Genomic DNA, 22,996 nt, shown 5'->3' with positions numbered 1-22,996 from the left:
TGATATGGTGGCAGATTTGAGAGATGGAGCCATTAACAGGGATCTTTACATTAATTGAAATAAAGTTGTAGACTGGCCTCTCCAAATATTATTCCTTTATTGTAAACAATCCACAAAAGGAATAGATGCTTAGTAAACATTCATTTTTCTAACAACGCAATCAAAATGTTGAATATACTGATTTTTATCACTACTTTAAAAGAAGTTAAGTTTCTGGCCCTGTGAACTTTAGTCTTTTGGGGAGGGCCAGTTCTTTTTTGAAGTCACACTTAGCAGTCAGGTTAGGTCTATGACTGGGAGCAAGAACTGACTTGTACTCCACCATCTGTAGTATGAAATGCCTGCATATCTAAGGTACTGTAACTTCAAGCACTTTTTCTTTGAGTCTCAGTAAGGGTTAGCAATAGTGCCTTCTGAGGTAGAACAAGCCAAAAAGTGTTTTAGCATCCTTGCAGCAGTATTGGGGAGGAAATCAGTTTGAGTGTTGTGTCCAAGTTAAGACTTCCGTCTGATCTGTAGGTGATTTAAGAAGAGCCTCAGCTTTTTCTTTAAATCATACATTTGTAAATTGTCAGTCAGGTTTCATACTTTGAATCTTTCCAGACCTCCTATCTTCCTGCATTTTTTCTATAATGATGTGAAACTACCGTGAAATTTGTGACTGCACTACTATGTGAAAAAAATGAAGCTATTTTAAGTAGTGATGGAAAATCACCTTTATCTTGCCAGGCATCCAGCCCTGTGTCAAAGATATTCTGGCATAGTTGATCATTCTTGTGGACTTGTTCTCTTTCATATGTCTTAGTTTTGTTCTCTTATCATTCAACTATACCATCTTTATTTCTGTTAGACCTATGTTAGAAGCCAAGATAGCCTTTGTGCATCTCCATTCTCTTCCATATAGCTGTGAAATTTAACTGTGAACCTACTGTATTTCTGCAGAGTAACCCAACCCATTTTCTTTCTAACTTATTTTTGATTGAACACAAGGTATCATATAGACATTGCAAGGGTGTTAAAAGTCAGGCTGCACCAGTAGTGATGTGTGTAGTGTCTGTAGTCAGTGACAAATTTGTGCAATAATGACTACATAGATAAGCATTGCAAGGACGGTTACCAAGAAAAATAAAGAAAGCTTGCATATTGTGACCACTGTAGAGTGTGAAAAACTGAAGAAAGTTATTGATCTTCCAACTCTGTCTTGCCTTGCTCTTCTGCTGAACAGGATTCCAGGGTGGACCTGTGAATTCCCACTACATGTAGCTTCCAATGCATTAGAGTGGTGTTGATCCCATGCTAGTAGAAATATCCTCCTGCAGCGAAGGGAGAGGGGCAAAATAGTTTCTCAGTGATTTATTTATTTTTTCTAGTTTTATTGGTAGTAAAATGGACAACGCAGGCTTTTATTCAGACTCCATGAGAATGTGCTAATTTGGACTAGAGAAGACAAATTGAAATGTGTCATTTTGATAAGTTAAAATACTTTGCTTAGATACAGTTGAAATGGTTGGCTCTTTTCCTGCAAGACTTGAAGGGGAAGGGGAATGCACGAAGCATATATAATAAAAGAGGTGGATTTGCTCTGTTGATCTGGAGGAGTAAAAGCATGCAGAGCTATGCGCATAAATATATATGCAGATATGTGGCGCCATGCACTGGTGTGTCTTAACAGAGGTCATACTTAGTTGATAGAAATTCAAGTACATTTCACTTGGACTTTAAACTGCAATTTCTTGCATAGCTAAACCAATCTGTACTGTTGCTTAGGGGATGTAATCTGGATAGTGCTCTGCTGAGTTAGTGAGCCAGTGTGTGGAGTATGAGAAGGGAGGAAGGGAACAGGATTGCTTTCACATGAAATTGTGCTCTAGATAGTTACTGGGAGCATCAATATTAGATCACCTTTGTTGTTTGGTTGATGTTATTAATCTCTTCTCAAGAAAGAACAAGGTCCTGGCTTTGTGGGTCATTTTATGCTTAGGATTTTGATTATGTTTTCTGTGAGATCATTCAAAACTGCCAAGAATGCATCCTGTGAAATCAGTGCTTATTGGTGTATCCTGTTCCTGTAAGTGCAAGTAGAGAGTGCTGCTTTTTAATTCTTCTCCGACTGTTCTGCTACAGCTTGTAATTCCCAACCATAATTCTGTTCCCATAGAAGTCAGTTAGATTTTTGTTGTAGACTGGAAGAGAAAATGTGGGATAACTGTTCAAAGGTTACAGAGCCTACACTACAGGACAACAAAAGACTTTTAAAACTGTGAAAATTTGAAAATGATGAGTTTGCAAAGATCTTCAGATAGGGGTGAGGTCCCAGCTGTTAGTTAGGAATGGTATGGATAAAAGCAGCAGTATCTATCTGCTCCCTGACTTGAAACATCATTCATCTACAATACTTGAAATGTACCCTCTTTCTTCTCACTTCCTTCCATTCACAATATGCACTCAGTTTGGTGGAATTCAAGCAAAGAATTTCAAGTATATTAGGTAAGTATAACTTAATATAACTTAACATGGAGAAAATGAACATGAACTTTTTCTACTTCACATGCTTACCTTTTCTAATACATTTGTTAAATACCGTGTTTTCCCTTCAAAGGCACTCGTTTATTTTTGAGGGAGTTTGACCTGTGTACAGAGCATTTCACTGTGTCTAGTTAGGTAAACCAAGCTCATTGTTATTGCACTTTTATTATACAATAAATTCCTTGCAGATATTGTAATATATTTTAATATGCTTTGTAATCATTTTTAGGAAGTGATGATAAAGAATGCTGATTTAATAAACTAATATTGAACTACCTGACATTTTTGTTTCTACTTTTCTTTCTGAAAGGTAACCTTTCAGTAGCCAGATTTTTTGGTATTCTTCTACTTAAGGCTCATAGGCATAGTAGCTATTTGGCAAGCTGTTTCTCACCTCAGTTTATGTTTCTACAATAGGTTGTGGTTATTCCTCTTCTGCGTCCTTGTACTTGTTGCTGAAAATACTATCTACATCAAGGCTTGGTTCCAGAATCTAAATTTACATTTAAAAGGAAGAAGAAAAACACAATGCTCCAGCACATATCACTAATTAGCTTTTTATAGAAGAATATAATTTTGAAGTTTCTCAGTGTCTAAGCATGGAATTTTTTTAAAGTCCAAGGATGGAAGATTAATCAACATAGAGGTAACTTCCTGTGCAGAATGAAAGCTCGAAACCTGAGATGGGGGAGGTGTTTTGACTTAAGTGAGGTACTCACCTTGAAAATAACAATAGAATGAATTCTAGTAAAACAAAAGTATTTGTTAATATATTTTTCCAAAAAAATCCAAGGACATCTTCCATGCTGTGCTACCTACTGCTTATAAATGGTTAAGTATATCAATAGAACATTAATGTTGTTAAATAAATTCCACCTGCTTCTCTCCTTCCCCCTATATATATATATAATTGATTTGAAGCATCTCCAAAGATGAGATCTATGCCAGCAGGATACTATGGTTCAGCTACTGCTCCTATTACTATCAAATCTAAGTTGCTGTGGAGTTAGAGTTTTGTGGGTGGCAATATTAGCATTGGCAAGCTGTGCTGTTATGCTTGTGGTGATCACGCCATATGTCATATGGAAGAATGTTTAATATGCAAACAGTATTTTATGTATTTCTTGAGGTTGCAGTGTTGTTCAATTGCAGTGGTTTGTTTTAGCTGTTCCTTTTTGAAAGTCAGAAATAATTTGGAGAACATAATCTTTAATGGAGTTTGGAGATGGCTTCTTTCAGTTTGTTTTTTTGGGGGGAAGAGAGTCAGTATGGTGCTTTTCATAGTTCACGTACAAAACATTTCAAACTGTAAAATACACAGCACACTTCAAGTTTAGTTATTCTCCTCTAATCCACTCTATATTTGGGCAATAAGAAAAGTGGGCATCTATGCTATCACCAGTTCAATGGTAAGTTTTGCAGAAGATGATAGTTCTAATATTTGGCACCCTTTATGTGTCAAATATTTCTTTCTGCCTACCATACTATTTAATTTCTCCTTTTTTTTTTTTTTTTTTCCTTTTTTTTTTAAAGTTCCTACTTCTGATGTATTTGTTAAGGGGTTTAGCATAGATGCTATTCTGAGTTTCTCTCATCCAAGGCTAGAGCAGGGATGCTCTTATCCTGCAGCAAGTAACAACTGCGAGCCCAGGTAACCTTCCAAAAATCTTGACATGTGAGCTAAACTGCTTAATTTATGCAGTAAATCCTTGGAAAAAAGAGTTGGATGCTTTGCCCTGCAAACAGGGTTTGCAGGTAGTTTATTGTTTGATATATGTTGTGGGTAAACGTATTTGTTCTGGAAAAAGCTGTCTCCCTTTGCTCAGGATTCATGGCAATCAGCATCTAGAAATAAGTGCCCAAGCCCAGCAAACACCTGCAATGATTAAAAAAACACATCCAGGAAGAGATGCATGTATTTGTCAGTTTTATTTAGTTTTCTGAGGGAAAGATGCCATTTCCCATGGAAATCATGATATTCTGAGATGAGCTCATCTCCCTTTCCCTACAAGACTGCACATTACCCCAGATTCCTACCTGGTGATAGAATGTGGACACTCAGTTACTTTTGGTCTGGTCTCAAAAATACTAGAAACTGTGTAATGCCAGGTCTAAGCAGTTATCCTGCCTATTCTTTTCTTGGAGGTGGAACTTGTCTTATTCTTTCCAAGGTGTTGCTAGCTTGGCATTCTATATGCCTTTTCAGTCTGGAGCTCTGAATGCTTCACTGTAGCAAAATCAGCTGATTTTGCAGTGCTGGAAATAAACCAACTAGCAACACAAACTGTTATGATACAGAAGCACTGGATGGTACCTTTCTGTCACCACATAATATATTTCAGAGATTCAGTGCTATGAGATTCTATGATTATTATTTTAGTTAAATATTTTAACCAAGGAACTGCTGAAAGATCCTGATGTTTATTGATTTCCTCATTCTGATTATTATTATTATTATTTCAAAATGGGTTCATTTTGTGTCTAGCCTGAAAGAAAAAAAAAAAAGAAGGGAAAAAAAAAAGGAAAATAAATAGCAATGTATCAATAACTGGTAAGTTCTGGACAATTTGCACAATTAAGAATGTGAGCTGTTTATATAATTCTGTATCTTTGCCAGTTACATTCATTTATTCAACCTAACTGAGTGATCTTCAGGAACAGGTATGTGTAGGCTGGGAGGGAGCTGCAATAGTAATAGGCTGTCAGGGGCAATGGAGGATTGAAACCTGAGAGCCATCCCTGTGAATAAGATGCAGTACTCTGGCACTAGGGTTGGTAAGCACCAATCTGCACTGAAATCTCACTGGTTTTTTTTCATTGATAAACAAGGTTAAATGCTTCATCACTCCAATGTATATATAGTCCCCTAAAGTAGAGCTGCCAAGGAGAAGAATTTTTGTCCTTCATCTGACAGTTGTCTTCCAGAGTTACAATGAGTAACAATAGAAAAACCTGAATCACAAGGATAAAAATGCACTACTCAGATCTGAGATTACCAACACAGAGATTTCTAAGACCATTTTCAGTATAATGTTCAAACTACAAAGGCTATTCTGTCACTTGAAGTCTTTATCTACATTTCTATGAAATGAAAAGAGAATTAAAATCGTCTGTCGCATGTGCTCATCCTGCAAACTCTTTGAAGCACTTACGTTAACTGTTTCAGGTTCAGAAACAGAAGGAAATTTTCAAGATAATGTAAATAGCTGCAAGGAGAAAATGCTTTTATTTCATGACTAAACAAGCAAACGAATATTTTCTGTGTTTCAAAAAGATGAGTGAATTTCTTCATGCCAGGAAAAATAAATCCATCTGATTTTGCTTTAAACTGTCCTCTTTTTCAAATGCAGTGAGGGGTTCCCACTTCCTTTGCATGATGTAATTCAACTGTTCTGCTTGAATTCTGTTGCCCGTTGATGTCATGTAGCCTCTAGTCAACTATTCAAAGCAGAAAAGCTGCTTCTAGTTTAGACCAGAGTGTGACGAGGCTGAAGTTTTTAATAAGCCTGCATCCTAGGATGCTGGTTTAGAATCTTACGGGCAGAGCTCAGCTGTTGCAGGAGCTAGAGCTTCATTGGTGGGGTCACTGCCTGCATGCAGATGTCATCCCAGGGTGGCTGGCAGCATCGAAGGAAGGCAGGTAAGTGGGGGATGGTGTAGAGTGCTCTGGGAGTGGTGAGCTGGATGCCTGTGGGGAGGGAAGCCAGGAGCAACATTTGGCTGTTCAGTGACAAAGTTCAGCTGGGAGGCCTATAAAAACAGAGAAGCTGTATAGCTTGATGGCTGGAAGTCTCCACACCTTTTCTAAGGTGCTTTTTACTATCTCCCTATCTGTTTCTCAGCCTTACTATCCCAAACGAGTAAGTAGCTTCTTGTAGTACGTACTTCCTCTGGTGTTCTTGGTATTCAAAAAATGGTCTTTCTGTGTCACAGAGGTCTGAGAATAGCCGTAACCTGTGTCTACACTGCCTCATCATGGCCAGATTTCAGCTGTGGGCTGGAGCTTTTCTGGGCTATCTCCAGGCCTCTTGGGTGGCCAAATGCCAAAGCCATGCTAGGCAGCTGGAGAGGCTCTCATAGACGTAAGAAGAGTGGGGACTGTGCTTCTGTTTCCACCTATACTGCAAATACCTACTCCTGATGATCCTTAAAAAGTAGAAATATATCATGGCTGTGCAACCTTTTGGTTGCCTGGGTCACAGTGAGTAAAGAGGAATTGTCTTGGGCCACATGTAAAATATACATTATAGTTAAAGTAGATAAAAAACAAAATATGTATTTATTATTAAAATAGTAAAAAGCAACAAATACATAAAGCTAGTGGGATGCAATTCCTAGTGAGTTCTCAAGGTGTTTGTCAGAGATTTTTGATGAAATTTTACTCTTCCTTTGCTTCATCCTTGAAAACAGTTGTTTGTAAATATGTGTACTGCCAAAAAGTAATCACATGAATAATGTCTGATTATGAAGTAAGGGATATTTTTCTCTGGTCAGATAAGGCTTAAAAAGTCTGGTAAAGAGACATGATTAAATTTCTTTTGAGTATTTTATCTGGTTGAAACTCTATATGTTCCATTTGAAAATTCACAGGTACCACACTTATGCTGACTGAAAAAGGATTCACAAATACACCAAAAAATTGATGACTTTTCAACTATTGAAACCTATTTTCAAATTCCTTTATCAGAATGGAAAGCACAGCTGCATATTTTTCACTGTTCCCAGGACTGTTTGTAGCCAATGTCATTGGCCATAACTTGAGTTAGCACTGCACTGCACCCTCCCTGTGACCTGGTTTCAGGTAAAATAGGGTTAATAGGACACTGATGTGTGGTTGTTGCTGAATGCTGGATGCAGGCCCCAGGGCTGGGCTGGGCCACTCAGTAGGGCAGAGTTGCCGCCATGATGGCACCGGGCAGGGGGCAGACACAGGACAGGCTGTGCCAGGCCACATGTGGTCTTTGTTTTGGGCATGCCTGGATTACATGAAACTAGTGTAGAAAGATAAATCAGTAATGGTAGCAGGGATAAGAAATGTCCACCAAATGTGGACCCATCCCATGTGTGTGCTTTAGTGAAGGGAGGGCAGCCTGCAGGCTGCTGACTCCTGCTTGCACTTATTGGCATGCTTTGATCTGCCAGACTGGCCTACTTTCCTCTTCACAGTCAAGGCCCAGACTTTTGATGTGTAGAGATTTTTACATGCAGAGGCAACATTGTTTGAGACGTGGTAGGGGGCAGAGGTCTGAGCTGTCTTGCATGTGTTTGTTTTCTTTGAGATTTGGGGAACCTTCTCCTTAGGGGCTCTCAAGTGTGTTTTTTGGTTTTTTTTTTTTGCACATACCCTCAGTGACACATACACAAAACGTACCTGGTGGTATGGAGGATGACAAGCTCTGCCAAACCTTTCATTTCAGCCAATAGCACAAGCTCAGTCCTCTGTGGCACAAGTATGACCATTTGGCTTTTAAATCCAAGCTGACTTTGCAGCTCAGAGCCTGGTATTAGGGTCTTAGTTGCAGCAGTGAATGGTCACGTGTAGGGGTACCTCGTATGATGGCATCTGCACTCATCTTTGCTGAGGTGTTTCCCACTGGCCCTGGTCCTGGCAAAATCCTTCACCAAGGTGTGTGAGGGTAGTGGTGGTGGGAAGCCAGCATTGCTGCTTGGAGAACAGGGCCAGAAAGGCTTCTGCAGTGCAGGGTGTTTGCTGTCCATCTGTGAGTCCTTATGGCAAACAGCCCATGGGGCAGAGGTAAGAAGGGAAGAAGTAAACTGCACCTCAGTACTCTGTGATGGCTTTTTTTTTTTAATGCTCTTTGCAATGTGGATTTAAACATTTATCCTGTTTTGGAGAGAGTCTGGGAATTCACATAATGTTTGTAAGGTGAGAGGAAAACTATAAAAACTTTAAAAAGCAAATGAAAAATCATATGGGTCAAAAGGAAGCTTCACATCCCTCTTTGTTTTGCACAGTGGTGCCAAGAGAGGGAGAGCACCAGGGTGGGGGTGGGGATGGAGGAACCATGGAGCAGCAAGTCAGGATGTTTGGGTATGAGTTCTGTTCTATCTCTACAGTCTTTTCTTCTGGCTTAAGCAGAACAAGATCATGGCAGATAAGAAAGGGTGCTGAAAAAAAAACAAACACATCTTATGTGGCTGCTGCTTTGCATAAAGGAATCCCACATCAGGGTATTTCCTTTTGAGAAACAAGAAAATGCTTCTGCATACATGCAAAACTTCTCCAGATTGTAAGCAAGGCAAGGTAGAGGCAGTTGCTTCTTTCTAAGGTCATTCTTAAGGCTCCACTCCTCTTTATTTTTTCTTTTTGAAGGAGCAACACCATTTGTGTAATTAAGAAAATGTATGCTTCCACCACCTCAAATACAGCCTGTTCTGAGTTGCCCTTGGCCTCTCCCTCCTCAGCTGTCCCTCCAGGAAAATGCGCAAAATATTGTTGTTACTTTTCTCTTACCTTGATAAGTGTAAATAACTGAGGAAAAGTTATCACTGTATAAATGTCCACCACTTTGACATGTATGTATGTATACAGTAAATGGAGATAGGTATTCAAGAGTTAGTGAAGTTCCAAATCTCCAATTGTCTTCTCTTGTCATAAAAAGCAAAACCACTGTTTCACACATTTATTCATTAGATAATAATTAACTTGCAACACAGAGAAATACCTGTATCCAGGCATTCATCTATGGATTCTCTACTCTCCATGATAAGAAAGATCAGACACTTTCTCAGCGTAGACAATGCAGCCAAACTGTACCAGGCTGAAGTCAGTAGCCTATGATTCTACTTTCAGTAGAGCACAGGTATAACTAAAAGCAAGATAGAAAAGAGAGGAGCAGAATTATAATACGGCAATGAGCTTACAGAAGAGATAAAAACAGCTGCTGAATTTCTATCGTCTTTATTGTGTGCCTCTGTTCCCATTTAATGACTATTAAGAATGACATTTTATTAAATGGCTGCTAAAGACAAGTCCAAGAATTTGGAGGGAATATTTTGAGTAATACCTGCAATGTATGCATTCAATTTTAATTTTTATCTGACTTAAGTGAAACTATATATGATATTTCTCTAGGTTAAGTATGAAGATAAAGATTTTGATTTTTGAGTTTTATCTGTACTGAACGGGCAATAGATTGCTCATTTCCTCTTCCATATTTCCTCGCCTCGTTTTGGATGCTGACAAAACTATACTTGCCAGAAGGCAAAAGCCTGATATCCTCTTACCTTGTCTCTGGGAGGAATATTTTCACTTACAGCTTCTGATTTCATATGCCTGTCCATTTTCCAGTGTTGATTACTAACAACAACCCTCCAGTTCCCAGCAGTGATGTCAGGTCAACGTATTCTGTGGTTGTGCAATCTTGTCAGTGACAACAAGGACTCTGCTGTATAAGTTACTGGAATCATTTTCCCTGTTGTCTTTAGTGGTAAAGTCCATCTATAGCAAAGTTTATAGGTATGCCTTTTCACTGACAGCTTGATTCCAGTTTGCCCTTCCAGCAACTGTGCACATGAACTTGACTGGTAAATTTCTAAATCTTCCTAATTTTGCATTCTCACTTGTTTTATCTCAGTTAAACTACTTGGGAATTACGCTGCTCTTTGTACCCTCTTCTGTGCTTTCATTTTTAGACTCTATTGATAGATTTGATTTCCAAGGAAAAAATCTCTGTAGAAAAGTAGTCTGTGATGAGTCAGATCCCTCAATTAATCTGTGAAGGACTCACTGCTCTTTACCAAAGGGTCAGCATGGTGGATGGCTGTTTTCACTCTGTCATAGCAGTTTTGGCTTATTACATATCTCAAAAATAATTTAAGGCCTGTGACAGCTCATTGGTTTTCATAGGTTATTTCCTTTAGATCAGTTGAAAGGTTCATAGGCATATCATAAATACTTGGTCTCTGTTCCTGAATTCAAAGGTTGCTTTGCATGAAAACCATGAGCTGAACTTAGGAGTACAATTGAATCTAGAACTGAAAGTCATTCTCCAGAATGACCAACTGCTGAACACGAGAAAGGAGCTGCTCCTGACCTCAGTAAGTCCAGACTTTTTGTGGTATTTGATCTATTTTTACTGTAATGTGTCATTACAGCCAGACTTGGCTTTTAGCACTGCTTCTACTTCCAGTGAGTACAGATATTCTGTCATAGCTCTGTTTTCACGTAAATGCCCATACTGGGAGTATTTGTAACAGAATTTCATAAAATGGGTGAGCTGTTTTATAAGGCAGTACTTCAACAGCAGTCATGGTATGTATGGTGACTGCTATGCTTGGATAAAAACTTTTTTATGAAAAGGAGGTTGCAGACATTCTGAGAATATTTGGCAAATTCAGAAATGGATTGTTATATAGGTTTATTATACAGAAGTGGCTTAACATCACCCCTCTGGAAGGCAAAAGCAATTCTTTGAATATCTGCTCTTCAGATGGAAAAAGTAGACTACGCTGAACAAGCTCAGAGAATCAGAAAGTATTGCAGGTGTCTTTTTAATAGTTCCATTTCAAAATTTGCAAAATTCTTCCTTTTGTAAGGCTTTCCTCTGTGACCATGATCTTTCCTTATGTTGCTGCTGAACTGTTAATCTCCAGTGCTGTCCCTGTAAATCACTGAGTGTTAAGAAACACCTGGGAAAAGAAAAAAAAAGAAAAAATACAATAACAAGTCACTGCTTCAGAAATTCCCACACTTTTCTGTCTTATAAAATGGCAAAGTTTTTCACGTTTATGGGAGAACAGAAAAATATCAGGCATTTTATCAAATATCTCATTTGTTGTGATGCTGCTCCTGTATCCATTTTACACACTACCCATGGTAGGGTAGATAATGTTTTTCCAGTGTTTTAGATTTTATGAGTTAAAAGGGCACTGAGCCCAGAGTAGCTCAGAACTGGGCCTCTGCAAATCATATATAAATGATCTGGGAAGAATCACCCTCTGCAGGTTTTCAGTTTCTAATTCTTCATTCCTTTTTCTCTTTGCAGTGGGGTGACAGCAGCAGATACATCTCTCTTTCACAATTACAGCAGATTTCTTGGTTTTGCAGATAGGCTGATATCCAGGTAATACTAACAATTACTGCATTAGTTCAAGAAGATGACATTTGGTCACTTATATATGCCTGTAGCAATGGATTTTTAGACAGATTTTTTTCAGATTATACTCTTGCCTTCAAAACAGCAAGGCAACTTATTAGATATTCATACTGTAAGCAAAATAACACCAAAAGAATTGAAATATGGTTTATTTCATCAGAGATTCTTAAGGGGAGACTCTCCTACTTTCTGATGTTCCTGAATATTCCACTTGGGTGCTGTGATGAATTACAAGCCTGATTTTTCAATGTATGCATGAGGTAGACAAATACTAGCCTCAGGAAAAGCAGTAACAGTCACTGACTCCTGGCCTAGGGCACTGTTCGAGTGATAATGGAACTGTGTCACCATCCCACAAAGATACACAAAAACTGAACTTGTAGGAGGAAAGAACCAAGTTATTTCTTTTCTAAAAAGGTCATTCAATTTCTGCTTAAATACCATGATCTGAAAGCCAACAACATCCCAAGCAGTCCTTGGATAGCATAACACAACTTCAAGCAGTGCTTTGGGTGATTTGCAGATCTCTCTCTTTCTGACATAGTCTAAAATCAGTTCTCAGTGATGTGATTTTAGCACATTCCATGAAGTTATTGATGAAGTTATTGATGATCAGGGTTCTTATGGGATCAAGTGCCTGGAGAGAAACTGAAAGAAAGTAAAGGTGCATTAATGTCTTATTTTTGTCCTAGACAGTAGAGATGCAGTTTAAAAGGGAAAACATTTTAAGTAAAAATAAACTTGCGTGAGTATAAAGTGCAAAGTACAAGCTAAAGGAAATTAGTATTATACTGGGTGTGGTATTGAATTTTGTACTTATAGGATTTCCAATATATATTGGGTACAACATTGTTTGTAGCTGGCCAAGTACATCTCTTCATTACTGACCTTCTCACTGGAATTTCTTATTTGCTAGATCACCATGAATAGTGAATTTGAAAAAGATCACATCAAAAGGCTGCAGGAGCAGCGCATGTTTATGCAAAAGAAGACCTTCACCAACTGGATGAATAATATCTTCCTCAGGAATAATGTAAGTACCAACTCCACCCATGACTTTTTTCCTGGTTTTGTCTTTGTTTTCTATTGTTTCACTTGCTATATTCTTGTACGTGTCAATTTTTGCACATCTTTTCAGAGTGTCACAATTGCTTACATATGCAAACAAGAAAGACTTTGACTAACCAGAATACTTCATCCCGTATCTTCTGCCTCATAATTATTTCCACTGTCCATGTTACAAGTTGCTGCTCAGTGGCTCTGAAAAAGTTGCCTTAGGTCTAGAAATTTCAGTGAGGCTTCAGTTAGTCTCAGATTTCCAGAAAGCATCAGAGGTAGTGTACAATTGACTTGTTTGTGCAAGGTAATCCACCATATTCCAAAAGTCACCAGATTTACTGCAGGTACATGATTTGTGCCCAAAATGAGTTTATCTGTGACACATTGTGGAAGTACATTTTCCAAGAACAATTCACTTTTCTACTGCCCATAGTTGATATTAATGAAAATGGACCTTGGAAACATCAAGCCAGACCAGACCTCTTTTTACTATTGTAGCTCACGAATGCTGTACAGTGTTTCAGTATTAGACGAATGTTTTTCATTTTAATGTTTATCTCAGGATTTTGTGTAAAGCCAGCCTCAGAGTACAACTGACTTTTTAAATTAATTTTTCTTACTCTGAGTGAGGAGCTGCAAAACACAATCTCATTTTCCTACCTGCAAGAAAGTTAAGCTTTTATAATGTAGTAAAATATTTCTATGTAGCTACAAATCAATACATACTTCGTCATTTTAAAAACACATTGGAGTTCAAAGATTAAAATGTTAGCCTCTACTTCCTGCATAGTACTTGAGTGTGGATCATAAAAGCATGAGAAGAAAATCCTGTGAGAGCTTTCCAAACCATATACGGTAAGAAATGGTTCAGAGACCAAGAGCTTATCAAGGTCTTCTCAGCAATGTTGTCAAGCTCACCAACATGGACTTTTAACTGGATACTATCCTACTACAGGACACTGCAGTATTCTCAATTGCACTATCGACTACTTCAAGTTTAGCATTAAGGGAATGCTTTATGCTTAAGGGAAATTGCAGTGAATTTGTTAAGCAATCTTCGATTTGTTTGCATGGAGACACATGTAACAAAGCTATTTCTGTTGCTGAGCGGGACATAAAGCATATGTAGGGGGACAGTCTCTTTACAGTTAAGTTAAAATGGAACTATTCTTCATGAATAAAACTGCCACAGACCATAATAGCTTTAACTTTATTGTTGTAATATATTGTAGGTGGAATTTTAGGATTACTTACATGCAAAAAGTAGTAAAGATGGCAATAAAACAGAATTTTTCATGGAAATAATTAGCCAGAGATAGCTGCTAGTCCTTGTTCTACACAAAGAACAGAACTGAAGTCTCTATATGTAACTTGCCTTTAAATTCTCAGTGATTTACAAAATTTAATAAAAAAAAAAACAAACAACCTGTCAAGAGTATTAAAAAAAAAAAAAAAAAAAAAAAAAAAAAGCGTTTATCCTTTATTTCACCTACATTTAACTATGCTCCAAACTGAAAAGCAAACAAAAAATCACATAACTAACCAATTAAACATCAGGAATATTTTATTTCTTTTTTTTGTTTTTTAAGGTGAAAAGATTATTTACCATGATTTCAGAATCACAGCAGGTTATTGTTGGGTGTGTGAAATGGTTTCATTGTCACTTGATGGCTAGTGGCTCAAGGCCAAAAGGAAACACCTAAGGCAAACTCTTGTTAGATCAGAGTACACGCTATGTCATGGTGTGTCACCTAAGCACTGGGTAACATTACTACTAGCAGCAGTGAGATACATTTTTGTAGATCCTAACATTTTACATAGAAATTGCACTTAAGTGTGAGACCATCTGTAATTATGGATTTGAGGCAGCAGTGAATCTCTAAGAAGGAAGTAATAGAATTAAGATTTTGGAATGTAAAATGAGTCATGGAAATTGTTCTATGTCTTCCCATTTCCTTTATTTTGCCTCACTTAACTTTGGGATTGTCAGTTTAAATTTTAAATTGAATGCATTGCTCAGAGTAAAAATCTGAAAAAAGACTTTTCAATTGAAATAAAAAATGTCAGCACTTCCAAAGTATTTGTTTTTGTGATTTTGTTATTTTTCAAGATCTGATTTTTTTTTCCCTGTATTTCCTAACTTATGTTTTGTTGGAGTTTTTCAGTCCTGCCCACTCTCTGAAGTAATGTCAGTCCCTCCATGAACCTATTTTTTGTGATTTGACCTTCATTGCTTATACATCACATTTATGCACACAGCAGACTCTGCAGAACAGCAGCAAGGTGTTGTTTGTTTAGTAGTAGAAGTCAATTGACCTGTGGGCCAAATGTTCAGCCAATGCTGATGTTGTGTGACTGGTCTTTGCAGGTAAGGGCTGAAATAGAAAATATTTACACAGACCTGAAGGATGGTATCTATCTCATGCAACTCCTGGAGCTGCTCTCTGGAGAATCTTTGCCCAGACCAAACCGGGGAAAGATGAGAGTGCACTTTCTGGAAAACAACAGCAAAGCCATTACGTTTCTGAAATCCAAGGTAAGCTGATAGTAATAATGATATTATAGATAAAAATAGACTGTATATATGTTACTAACTGATTAGTCTAATGTTCATAATAATTTCCAGCTCTAATACGTAGCAGAATGTTCTATGAATACAGGTCAGGTTTTATAAAAGAAAAACAAAACAAAAAAAACCCACAGGTTTTTGTTATTATATGAGAAGTGCAGCCTATAAGTATACAATATTCCTCCAAAAATGTCACATCTAAATGAAAATGAATTATATTGTGGAATGCTAATTTAAAATACTGATTTTAAACTTCCCATTAAAAAAAAAAAGAGAGAGAGAGAAATGCACTCAAAACATTCACTGTCATAATCAAAAATATTTATTTCTTTAGATTTACATTTTCTAATGGACATATTAGCCAGGTTAAAAAAAATTGTTGACCAATTTTGGTATTAGAAAGAGGAAAGCTGTAAAAAGAAAATGGACTGGCAGATAAGAATATGTGACTGTAAAAGACAGAACAGTGCTACGCGGAAAAAAAACATAGGAAACTCAAAGGCATAGGGAAAAGGGAGAAAGTTGTTCACCAGTGAACTTTTTGTTTTACCCATGTAATTACCTCAGTCTTCCTTTTTTTTTTTTTTTTTTTTTTTTTTTTTTTTTTTTAATTTATTGGGATTTTAGAAATAGCAGCATATTTATCCTAGATGTCACAACCATATTACCTGACAGGTGAAGAAAATTCATACACTGCAAGAGCAGGACAAGGCAAACATTTTTTGTTCCTGTGCAATGAACATTTTGGGTTCCTGTGGCGAAAAGGAATGAGCAACTTCTTAAAACAGTCCCTTCATGACTTAAATTAGATAAATGTTCTCTGAAGCTTGGGTGGCTCTTGAAAACCTGTTTACAATTTCTGAATTAATTCAAAAAATTTTTGGCAGCAGTTTTCTTTCCTGACAGCTTAAAATTTTTGATTATTTGCTTTTTAGACGTAATGCTTTCCCAAATAATGGGGCAAAGTAAGCAGCAATAGACACTGATGAAGCCACCTGGTATAAAAATGGGGATTTTAGAGCTCTGATTCAAACAGTTTTAAGCAAGCCATTGCAGTACTTTTATGTATTCAAGTTGTATATCTTCACTTCTTAAGCTACAAGATGGTGTGCCATTTTTTTCTTTTTTAAACAAACAATTTATCATATACTTCTCTGGAAAATCATCAAACAAAGCTCTGTGTTATGAACTCTGAAGGAGCAGACTGGTTTCATAGATGTAAACATGGGGCAGTGTGTAATGCAGACTTTTCCAGTAATTCCAAAACAAATGCAGCGCAGCATGGGCTTAGTGTATTCCACCTAACACATCTGCTAAAAACACACCCCGGATAAGGCCCAGCAGCATGTGCATATCCAGAGTTTTCCAATTAGACTGTTATTTGACTGAACAAGTCTGGTCTGCAGACAGGGGTTCACAGACGTATTGAGACTATAGAGCAAGTTCAGACTTCTTGAAGAGCACTTCATTTGCGTATTGCAGCCTATCTTGCTGTTCTAGAAATAATGGAGAAAGAAGCTGTGACTTATTTAGTAGGATGTTTGGGCTGTTTGGTGAGCCTAAGAGCTATATGTAGACTAGTTTTCTAGAGATCACATCAAATGATCACTGAGTTTGCCCAGCTTCCACTCCTTTGGAGGACAGTGTCACTGCGTTTCTTTACTTAACCACAATTTTCAAAACCAGTAATTAAACTTTAAATCTTTGAGACTGCCATCCCTTTGTCAGATATTTCCTGAATTTCATTTTTGGTGCATATGGGAGCTCGGGGATGAACATGGGAGTTCTCAGATATAAGGACAAATGAAGTAATTGTGTAAAATCTGTTTCCTTAAGAAAGACTGAATGCCCTCTTCAACACCAGTCTGTTACACAGATGTCTCGTTCAGAGAGCTTGACGTGAGCAATTTCATACTGAACAGATGTTTGTTTATTAGCAGGTACAAGTGAAAGTGATTGGTCCTGAGAATATCGTAGACGGTGACAGAACCTTGATCCTGGGACTCATCTGGATCATTATACTTCGATTTCAAATTTCATCTATCAAACTTGATAAGGTAAAATAAGGTCTTTTTTTCTGATTTTTTTTTTTTTTTTATTCAGAGGCTTTGTATCTCTTCAGTTCAGAAAAGAGTGTTTTGATGACATTTCCTGTCCATTTTGATTCTGCAGATCTTATAATATTACCCAATTACTTGCCAGCAAGTTGTAAAAGGAATTGAATCCATTTCACAATTTATCAGAGACAGAAAACAATAACTTAGAGATATTTATGTTCATCACTCCCTTTCACAAACTTTTTACTTTTTACCATTTACTTTATACCATATTTCAAATACATGAGAGATAAGCTCCTACAAAGATATTGTGAAATCCAAATTAGTAATTTCTAATGATAGGTCTGAACACTTTATCTTTTTCTGAATTCTAGATCAAAGCTAGGAAAGCACATGAACCAAGCTTTACATCTTTCTTGCATTTACTTCTACAAGCCTTGCAGAAAAGAAAAACATAAAAACTTATTATCTTAATTTCATATTATGATTTAGGAATTCATTCAATTAACTTTTACTTTAATAGAAAACTCCAAGTTTTATGTTAAGTCATTCTGTCTTCATGACAGGTTCAGCCTGGAACTCATTACTGTTTGAGATGATTTACAAGTTGGACAGAAGCAGTACAAAGTTATTTTTATTGGGAATATAAAACACAGATGCTACTTCCACATACTGCACACACTGATTTTTCTTTTCTCTGCTGTCTTCACAGGAAGAATTTGGAGGCAGAGCTGATCAGCTGTTTGCCAATGAAGCCCTACTACTTTGGTGTCAGCATAAAACTGCCAGCTATCCCAACGTAAATGTGAAGGACTTCTCTAAAAGCTGGAGTGATGGACTGGCTTTCAATGCACTTATACATGCCCACAGGTAAGAGCCGAGCTCAGGACAATTTGCTTGTTGCTTTTTCTAGTTCTGACACAAGCTGTCTGAAAGCACAACAGTCTGAATAACAGATCTTTGCCAAGAAATTAAAAAATTCTCTCCTTACCCTTATTTACTGAAAACTCTCCTTTCTTAAATTGATATGCTGCCTCTGAGAAAGGAAGGAAAGATCAAAAGCTCCTGCTTCACTGTTCATTTTGTTGGAAGTGAGATTTCTAAGGAATTATCACACATCTGAGCAACACTGCCCAATGTTTGGTCTAAGCCTCTCACTCATATTCTCATTGCTCACTTTCAACAGTTACTGGTGTAGTGATTGCTTTTATTGTGTAAGCTTTGTGAGTGTTTACACCTTCTGATTCATTTTTAACAGAGTAAACTTCTCAGCATTATCCTTCCTTCTCTGGGCATTTTAAAAGGTGTGAAGAAAACAGCCCAAGGAGAGAGAAACTACCTGAGATAGTCTTGTACAGTTCTCCCACTAACAATTCTGCTCCATCTTCGAGTCAGGATACTCTATACTCTGAAATTTACCCAGCTGGGAGTCACCTCCCTGTTCAGAATTACCACTCTAGCAAGGCACTGGTTTTCAAAGGTGAGAATGAGAAATAACTGAAAGTCAGAGATTTGCTGGGAGTGGTATTTCAGTTTCATAAAGGAGAATCTTCCAGCTATATAGTACTGATGTTTCTGAATAAAGCAGGTCAGAATAATTTCAGTTATTCCTTGTCTAATAAACAATCTATGATTTATCATCTGAAGGAACTTAAGATAAACATAAATGTCTGTTCCCCTTTTTCTCTCTGTTCTTCTCCTTGCCCAGGCCTGATCTTATCAATTATAGCTCACTGCGGCAGGACCAGCCCATCAAAAACTTGAACACTGCCTTTAATGTTGCTGAGAAAGAGCTAGGGATCAGCAAGCTGCTTGATGCTGAGGATGTGGCAGTACCCTCCCCAGATGAGAGATCCATCATGACTTATGTGTCACTCTACTACCACTATTTCTCCAGAATGAAACAAGGCCAGACAAATCAAAAGCGACTTGCCAAAGTAAGTGCATTGCTATCTTCAAAATTTTAAAGTTAAATACATAAAGTTAAATTTTTGTTGGAAATGTATTCAGTGCAAGGTCAGCTTCAGGATCATTTGAACTGAATCAGATGCCACGAAACGGAATCAAAAACTTTTTATTGTCATTTGAATGTTGAAAAGTGTCTCTAGGCTTTGATTTCTAGAGGGACTACATTTGTCTCCGGATACAGATCCCTTTTTTACCTCCCAGTTTCAGTTTGAGAGCTGATGTGCTTCTAATGCAGCTTGAAGCCATGCAGATCTGATTAATCTTGGGAAAATAACAGCTAGGCAAAAACAGCTAGTCAACAATTTTCTAATTTAATAGGAAAGAGACTACTTTGAATTTCTATTTTCTTTGGAAATCCTCATCTGTTCTTTTTAACTCCTTAGTCAGGTACAAATTGTGATTAAACAGATGAAAAATGAGCAAGTGCAACAGAAGGAGGAGATCTCCAAGAAAAAAAAAAAAAACATGAACTAAAGCATAAAATTATAAAATGAAATTGCTTTAATAAGATATTTTTTTTAACACTCACTATACATTTAGTCTCATATATGATTGACTTACATGTGAACTACTTGCATCATGCTAATGGAAAATGGAAGGAATTTTGAGTAAATCTTAATCAAAATATTGTGATCCTTCCACTGAGTACTACTTCTCTTGGAGAAAATTTATTTTCTACTGTCAGAATACCCACACTATATTTTTTCAAACAGTCTACATCAGGATGACTCTATATTCCCCCCTCTGACTCTAAAGGGAATATATTGCTCAGACACAAAACTAGAACATCCCTGATGGTGACAAGGCAAAACCTTTTTGTGAAGCAGACTTTGTTCAGCTAAGTGGTTCTTAGACAAGAACAAGATGATTCTGAAATGTTTCTCAGTGACGGTGAGGCTCTCTGAAGAACTGTTGGATGACAGCCAGACTTTGAATTCAGTTAAAAAAAAAGATTGGGCATAAGTACGGATTAATGTAAAAAATCTTAGAGACAGTAAGATTTGTCTGGACTCCAGCAGAGACTTTGCTTTTTGGGCAGGATCATCAGGCTATATCTTTGTATTATGGGCAAACACAGAAAGAGCATTTCTTACTCTGTTGTTTGTTTTTTTTTTACAGTTTTTGCTGTGCTCCACCATTTTTTTTTTTTTCACTTTCTATGGGTATATTCATGCATTCTTTTCTCTCTCTTTTCACTTACTTCTTCCTTTTTCTCCCTTGGTCTCCTTTGGTATTCTCACCCATCTCTAATATTGCTCACCTGTCTTCCTGTTTCTTACACACACAAGCATAAAGAAGGATAACAAAACAGATGTTAATCTCCTCATGTCCTTAGTCCCCTCAAATAGGCAGTTCTGAACTTACTAATAGGATTGGGGAGGGAAGTCTGAGTGTGTCAAGGAAGCCTTTGAGTTGAGACTAATAAGTGACCAGGATGGCAGAGGGATTCATCCTGGAGAGGTAAATCTGCTTTCCCCCACCCACGTGAGGTAGCCATGCACTTACTGGGATCTTTCAGCAAGAACTGGGTACGATGGCAGAAAATACAGAAAGGAGCCCTGGCAACATGGGCTGGTTTTCCTTCACTCAAGGTTGGTGCTGTTTTGCTACTCTTCAAGCACTGTGACATTTATTCATTGCCAAGTGCACTTTCTGCTAGGTAAAAGTAGGTAACCACTTCCAAGGCATGGGCCTTTGCTCAGCAGTATCTCCCTCACTAATCCGTCTGCCTGCTTCAGGAAAATGATAGAGGCAGACAACATAGTTCAGCATTAACCCTGATGTCTACAGGGAGGCTACTGAGTAAAAGTAAGGAAAAAACTATAAGGACACAAAAATTGAAAAAATGTGTAAAACTGAAAGAAAGGATGACTTCATTCTAACTTTTTTTAAAATTATTTCATTATGAATTTCATTCTAAATGGATTTTTGAGATATATGGACAGTTGAGATAAATGCAGGCCGGATTGCAGATGAAACAGATAAGTGTTATAGACTAGAAAAATTACTGTTGAATCAGAGTTAACATCCTTACCAACCTGTTCAGCTATAATGTGTTTCATTTCTCTGATGATTTTTAAAAAGTGGAATTGCTCCTCCAGAAGAGATTGAGAAGGGTCAGTTTGTCAACAGTCTGCTGTTGGCGTGTAAGAGAACTAAAATCTTGTCAGATGGCTTCCCACACCCAAGGTGTTGAGATTAAGAGGAGTTTATTGCATGTTAACAGATAGGATAAGACTTTTCTTTTTTTGAAAGAGAATGAAAAAAATCTCACTTTGGTTCCATTGTGAAACAAAATTTCTGAAACCTCTATTTGGGACTTCTGCTTTCTTCTTTTCAGCTCTCATAGGATCTGTCAACAGTTGTCATATGCATGTTATTTATTTCAAAATTTAACCTTTTCCTAAATTAAAAAAAAAAAAAAAAAAAAGAAATTAAACATTAAATAATATTTATTTGGTTGGGTTGGTTTTTGTTTTTTTTTTTGTTTGTTTGTTTGTTTGTTTTCATGAAAGGTCATCTGGCCCCATAGGTTAAATCTATACCTATGTGATATACATAGTGGAACTAGAACAAGTTAGATTGTCTTTAAGGTCCCTTCCAACCCAAACCATTCTATGATTGGTATAAAAATTAGATGACTGTGGCAATTTGCTTGTTAAATACTGTCTTCCTGACATATACTGTTCTGTTTGGATCCTAAGTTTTGTTTGTAATGATGTCGCACTCTGTTCACCCATTTTGGTTCATTTTGCTTCTTATGTGGCTTGTAACTTCATATTCCCATTTCAGATTGTGTTCCTCCTGAAGGAGATAGATGACTTGAAGCTTCTGTATGAGCAGATGGTCTCTGACCTCCTGAAATGGATTAAGCAGAAGGTGATTGAGCTGGATGACCGTATCTTCCCCAACTCTCTTCAGGAAATGTGGCTGCTCATGGCCAATTTCAAGACCTTCCGTACTGTGGAGAAACCCCCTAAATATCAAGATAAGGGAATGATTGAAGCTCATCTCTTCAACATCAGGACCAAGCAGAGAGCCAACAACCTACGACTATATGTGCCTCCAGAGGGGAGGACACTGCAGGATGTGGAAAAGAACTGGATTATCCTGGAAAAGGCAGAACACAACCGGGGAAAAGCACTGCAGAAGGAGATGCTGAGGCTAGAGAAGCTGGAACAGCTAGCCAGAAGGTTTCTGAAGAAGGCAGCTCTGCGTGAAGCTTATTTGGAAGACATGAGGAAAGTGATTGGAAAGCAAGACTTCTGGCCAGAGAGCATAGACAGGATGGAAGCTGCCAGTAAGAAGCTGGAAGCCATTGTGGCAGATGTACTCCCCAGGAGAGAACGTTTCGCAGATTTGGCCGAAATGGCAACAGTCATCAGCCAGAATAACTACCACAGCAAAGATCAAATTGTGAAGAAGTGAGTGGTGGTCTTGAGACCGTGTGGTGGTGGAGGTTGAAATTATTTTAATTTTTTTTTACATAGACAAAAAAAAAAAAAAAAAAAAAAGTGGCTATGGATCAAAGCTCTTCTCCTCATTAGTAGAACTGGCAGGAATTTCCTCTAGCCATGAACTGTTTCAGCAGTTAAATGTTTTGTCTGATGTTTGTTTGGTTTGATTTTGCTTCAATGATCAAAACTTGGACTGATTTCAAGTGAAAAATAGTTCAGAGGTTTTTTAATCTGTATATG

The 22,996-nt window shown here is 37.5% G+C and overlaps 1 protein-coding gene across 1 annotated transcript in view; it reads left to right on the top strand.

The window, feature by feature from the left end:
- Nucleotides 1–12,567: 12,567 nt before the first annotated feature.
- SPTBN5 (spectrin beta, non-erythrocytic 5) overlaps nucleotides 12,568–22,996 on the top strand; it is a gene marked incomplete at both ends in the record, with an annotated part of 89,345 nt that continues 78,916 nt past the window's right edge. The window contains 6 exons of the mRNA XM_079536755.1: nucleotides 12,568–12,678; nucleotides 15,073–15,240; nucleotides 17,211–17,330; nucleotides 18,043–18,200; nucleotides 19,039–19,267; nucleotides 22,092–22,723. Of these exons, the coding sequence (XP_079392881.1) occupies nucleotides 12,568–12,678; nucleotides 15,073–15,240; nucleotides 17,211–17,330; nucleotides 18,043–18,200; nucleotides 19,039–19,267; nucleotides 22,092–22,723 (1,418 nt within the window). The remainder of the gene's footprint in view (nucleotides 12,679–15,072; nucleotides 15,241–17,210; nucleotides 17,331–18,042; nucleotides 18,201–19,038; nucleotides 19,268–22,091; nucleotides 22,724–22,996) is intronic.

This window comes from Tetrao urogallus (assembly GCF_951394365.1).
Source record: "Tetrao urogallus genome assembly, chromosome: 6".
In the NCBI taxonomy this organism is placed as follows: Eukaryota; Metazoa; Chordata; class Aves; order Galliformes; family Phasianidae; genus Tetrao; species Tetrao urogallus.
The sequence above is the reverse complement of the archived record's forward strand: the minus strand, read 5'-3'. Positions and strand labels throughout refer to the sequence as shown.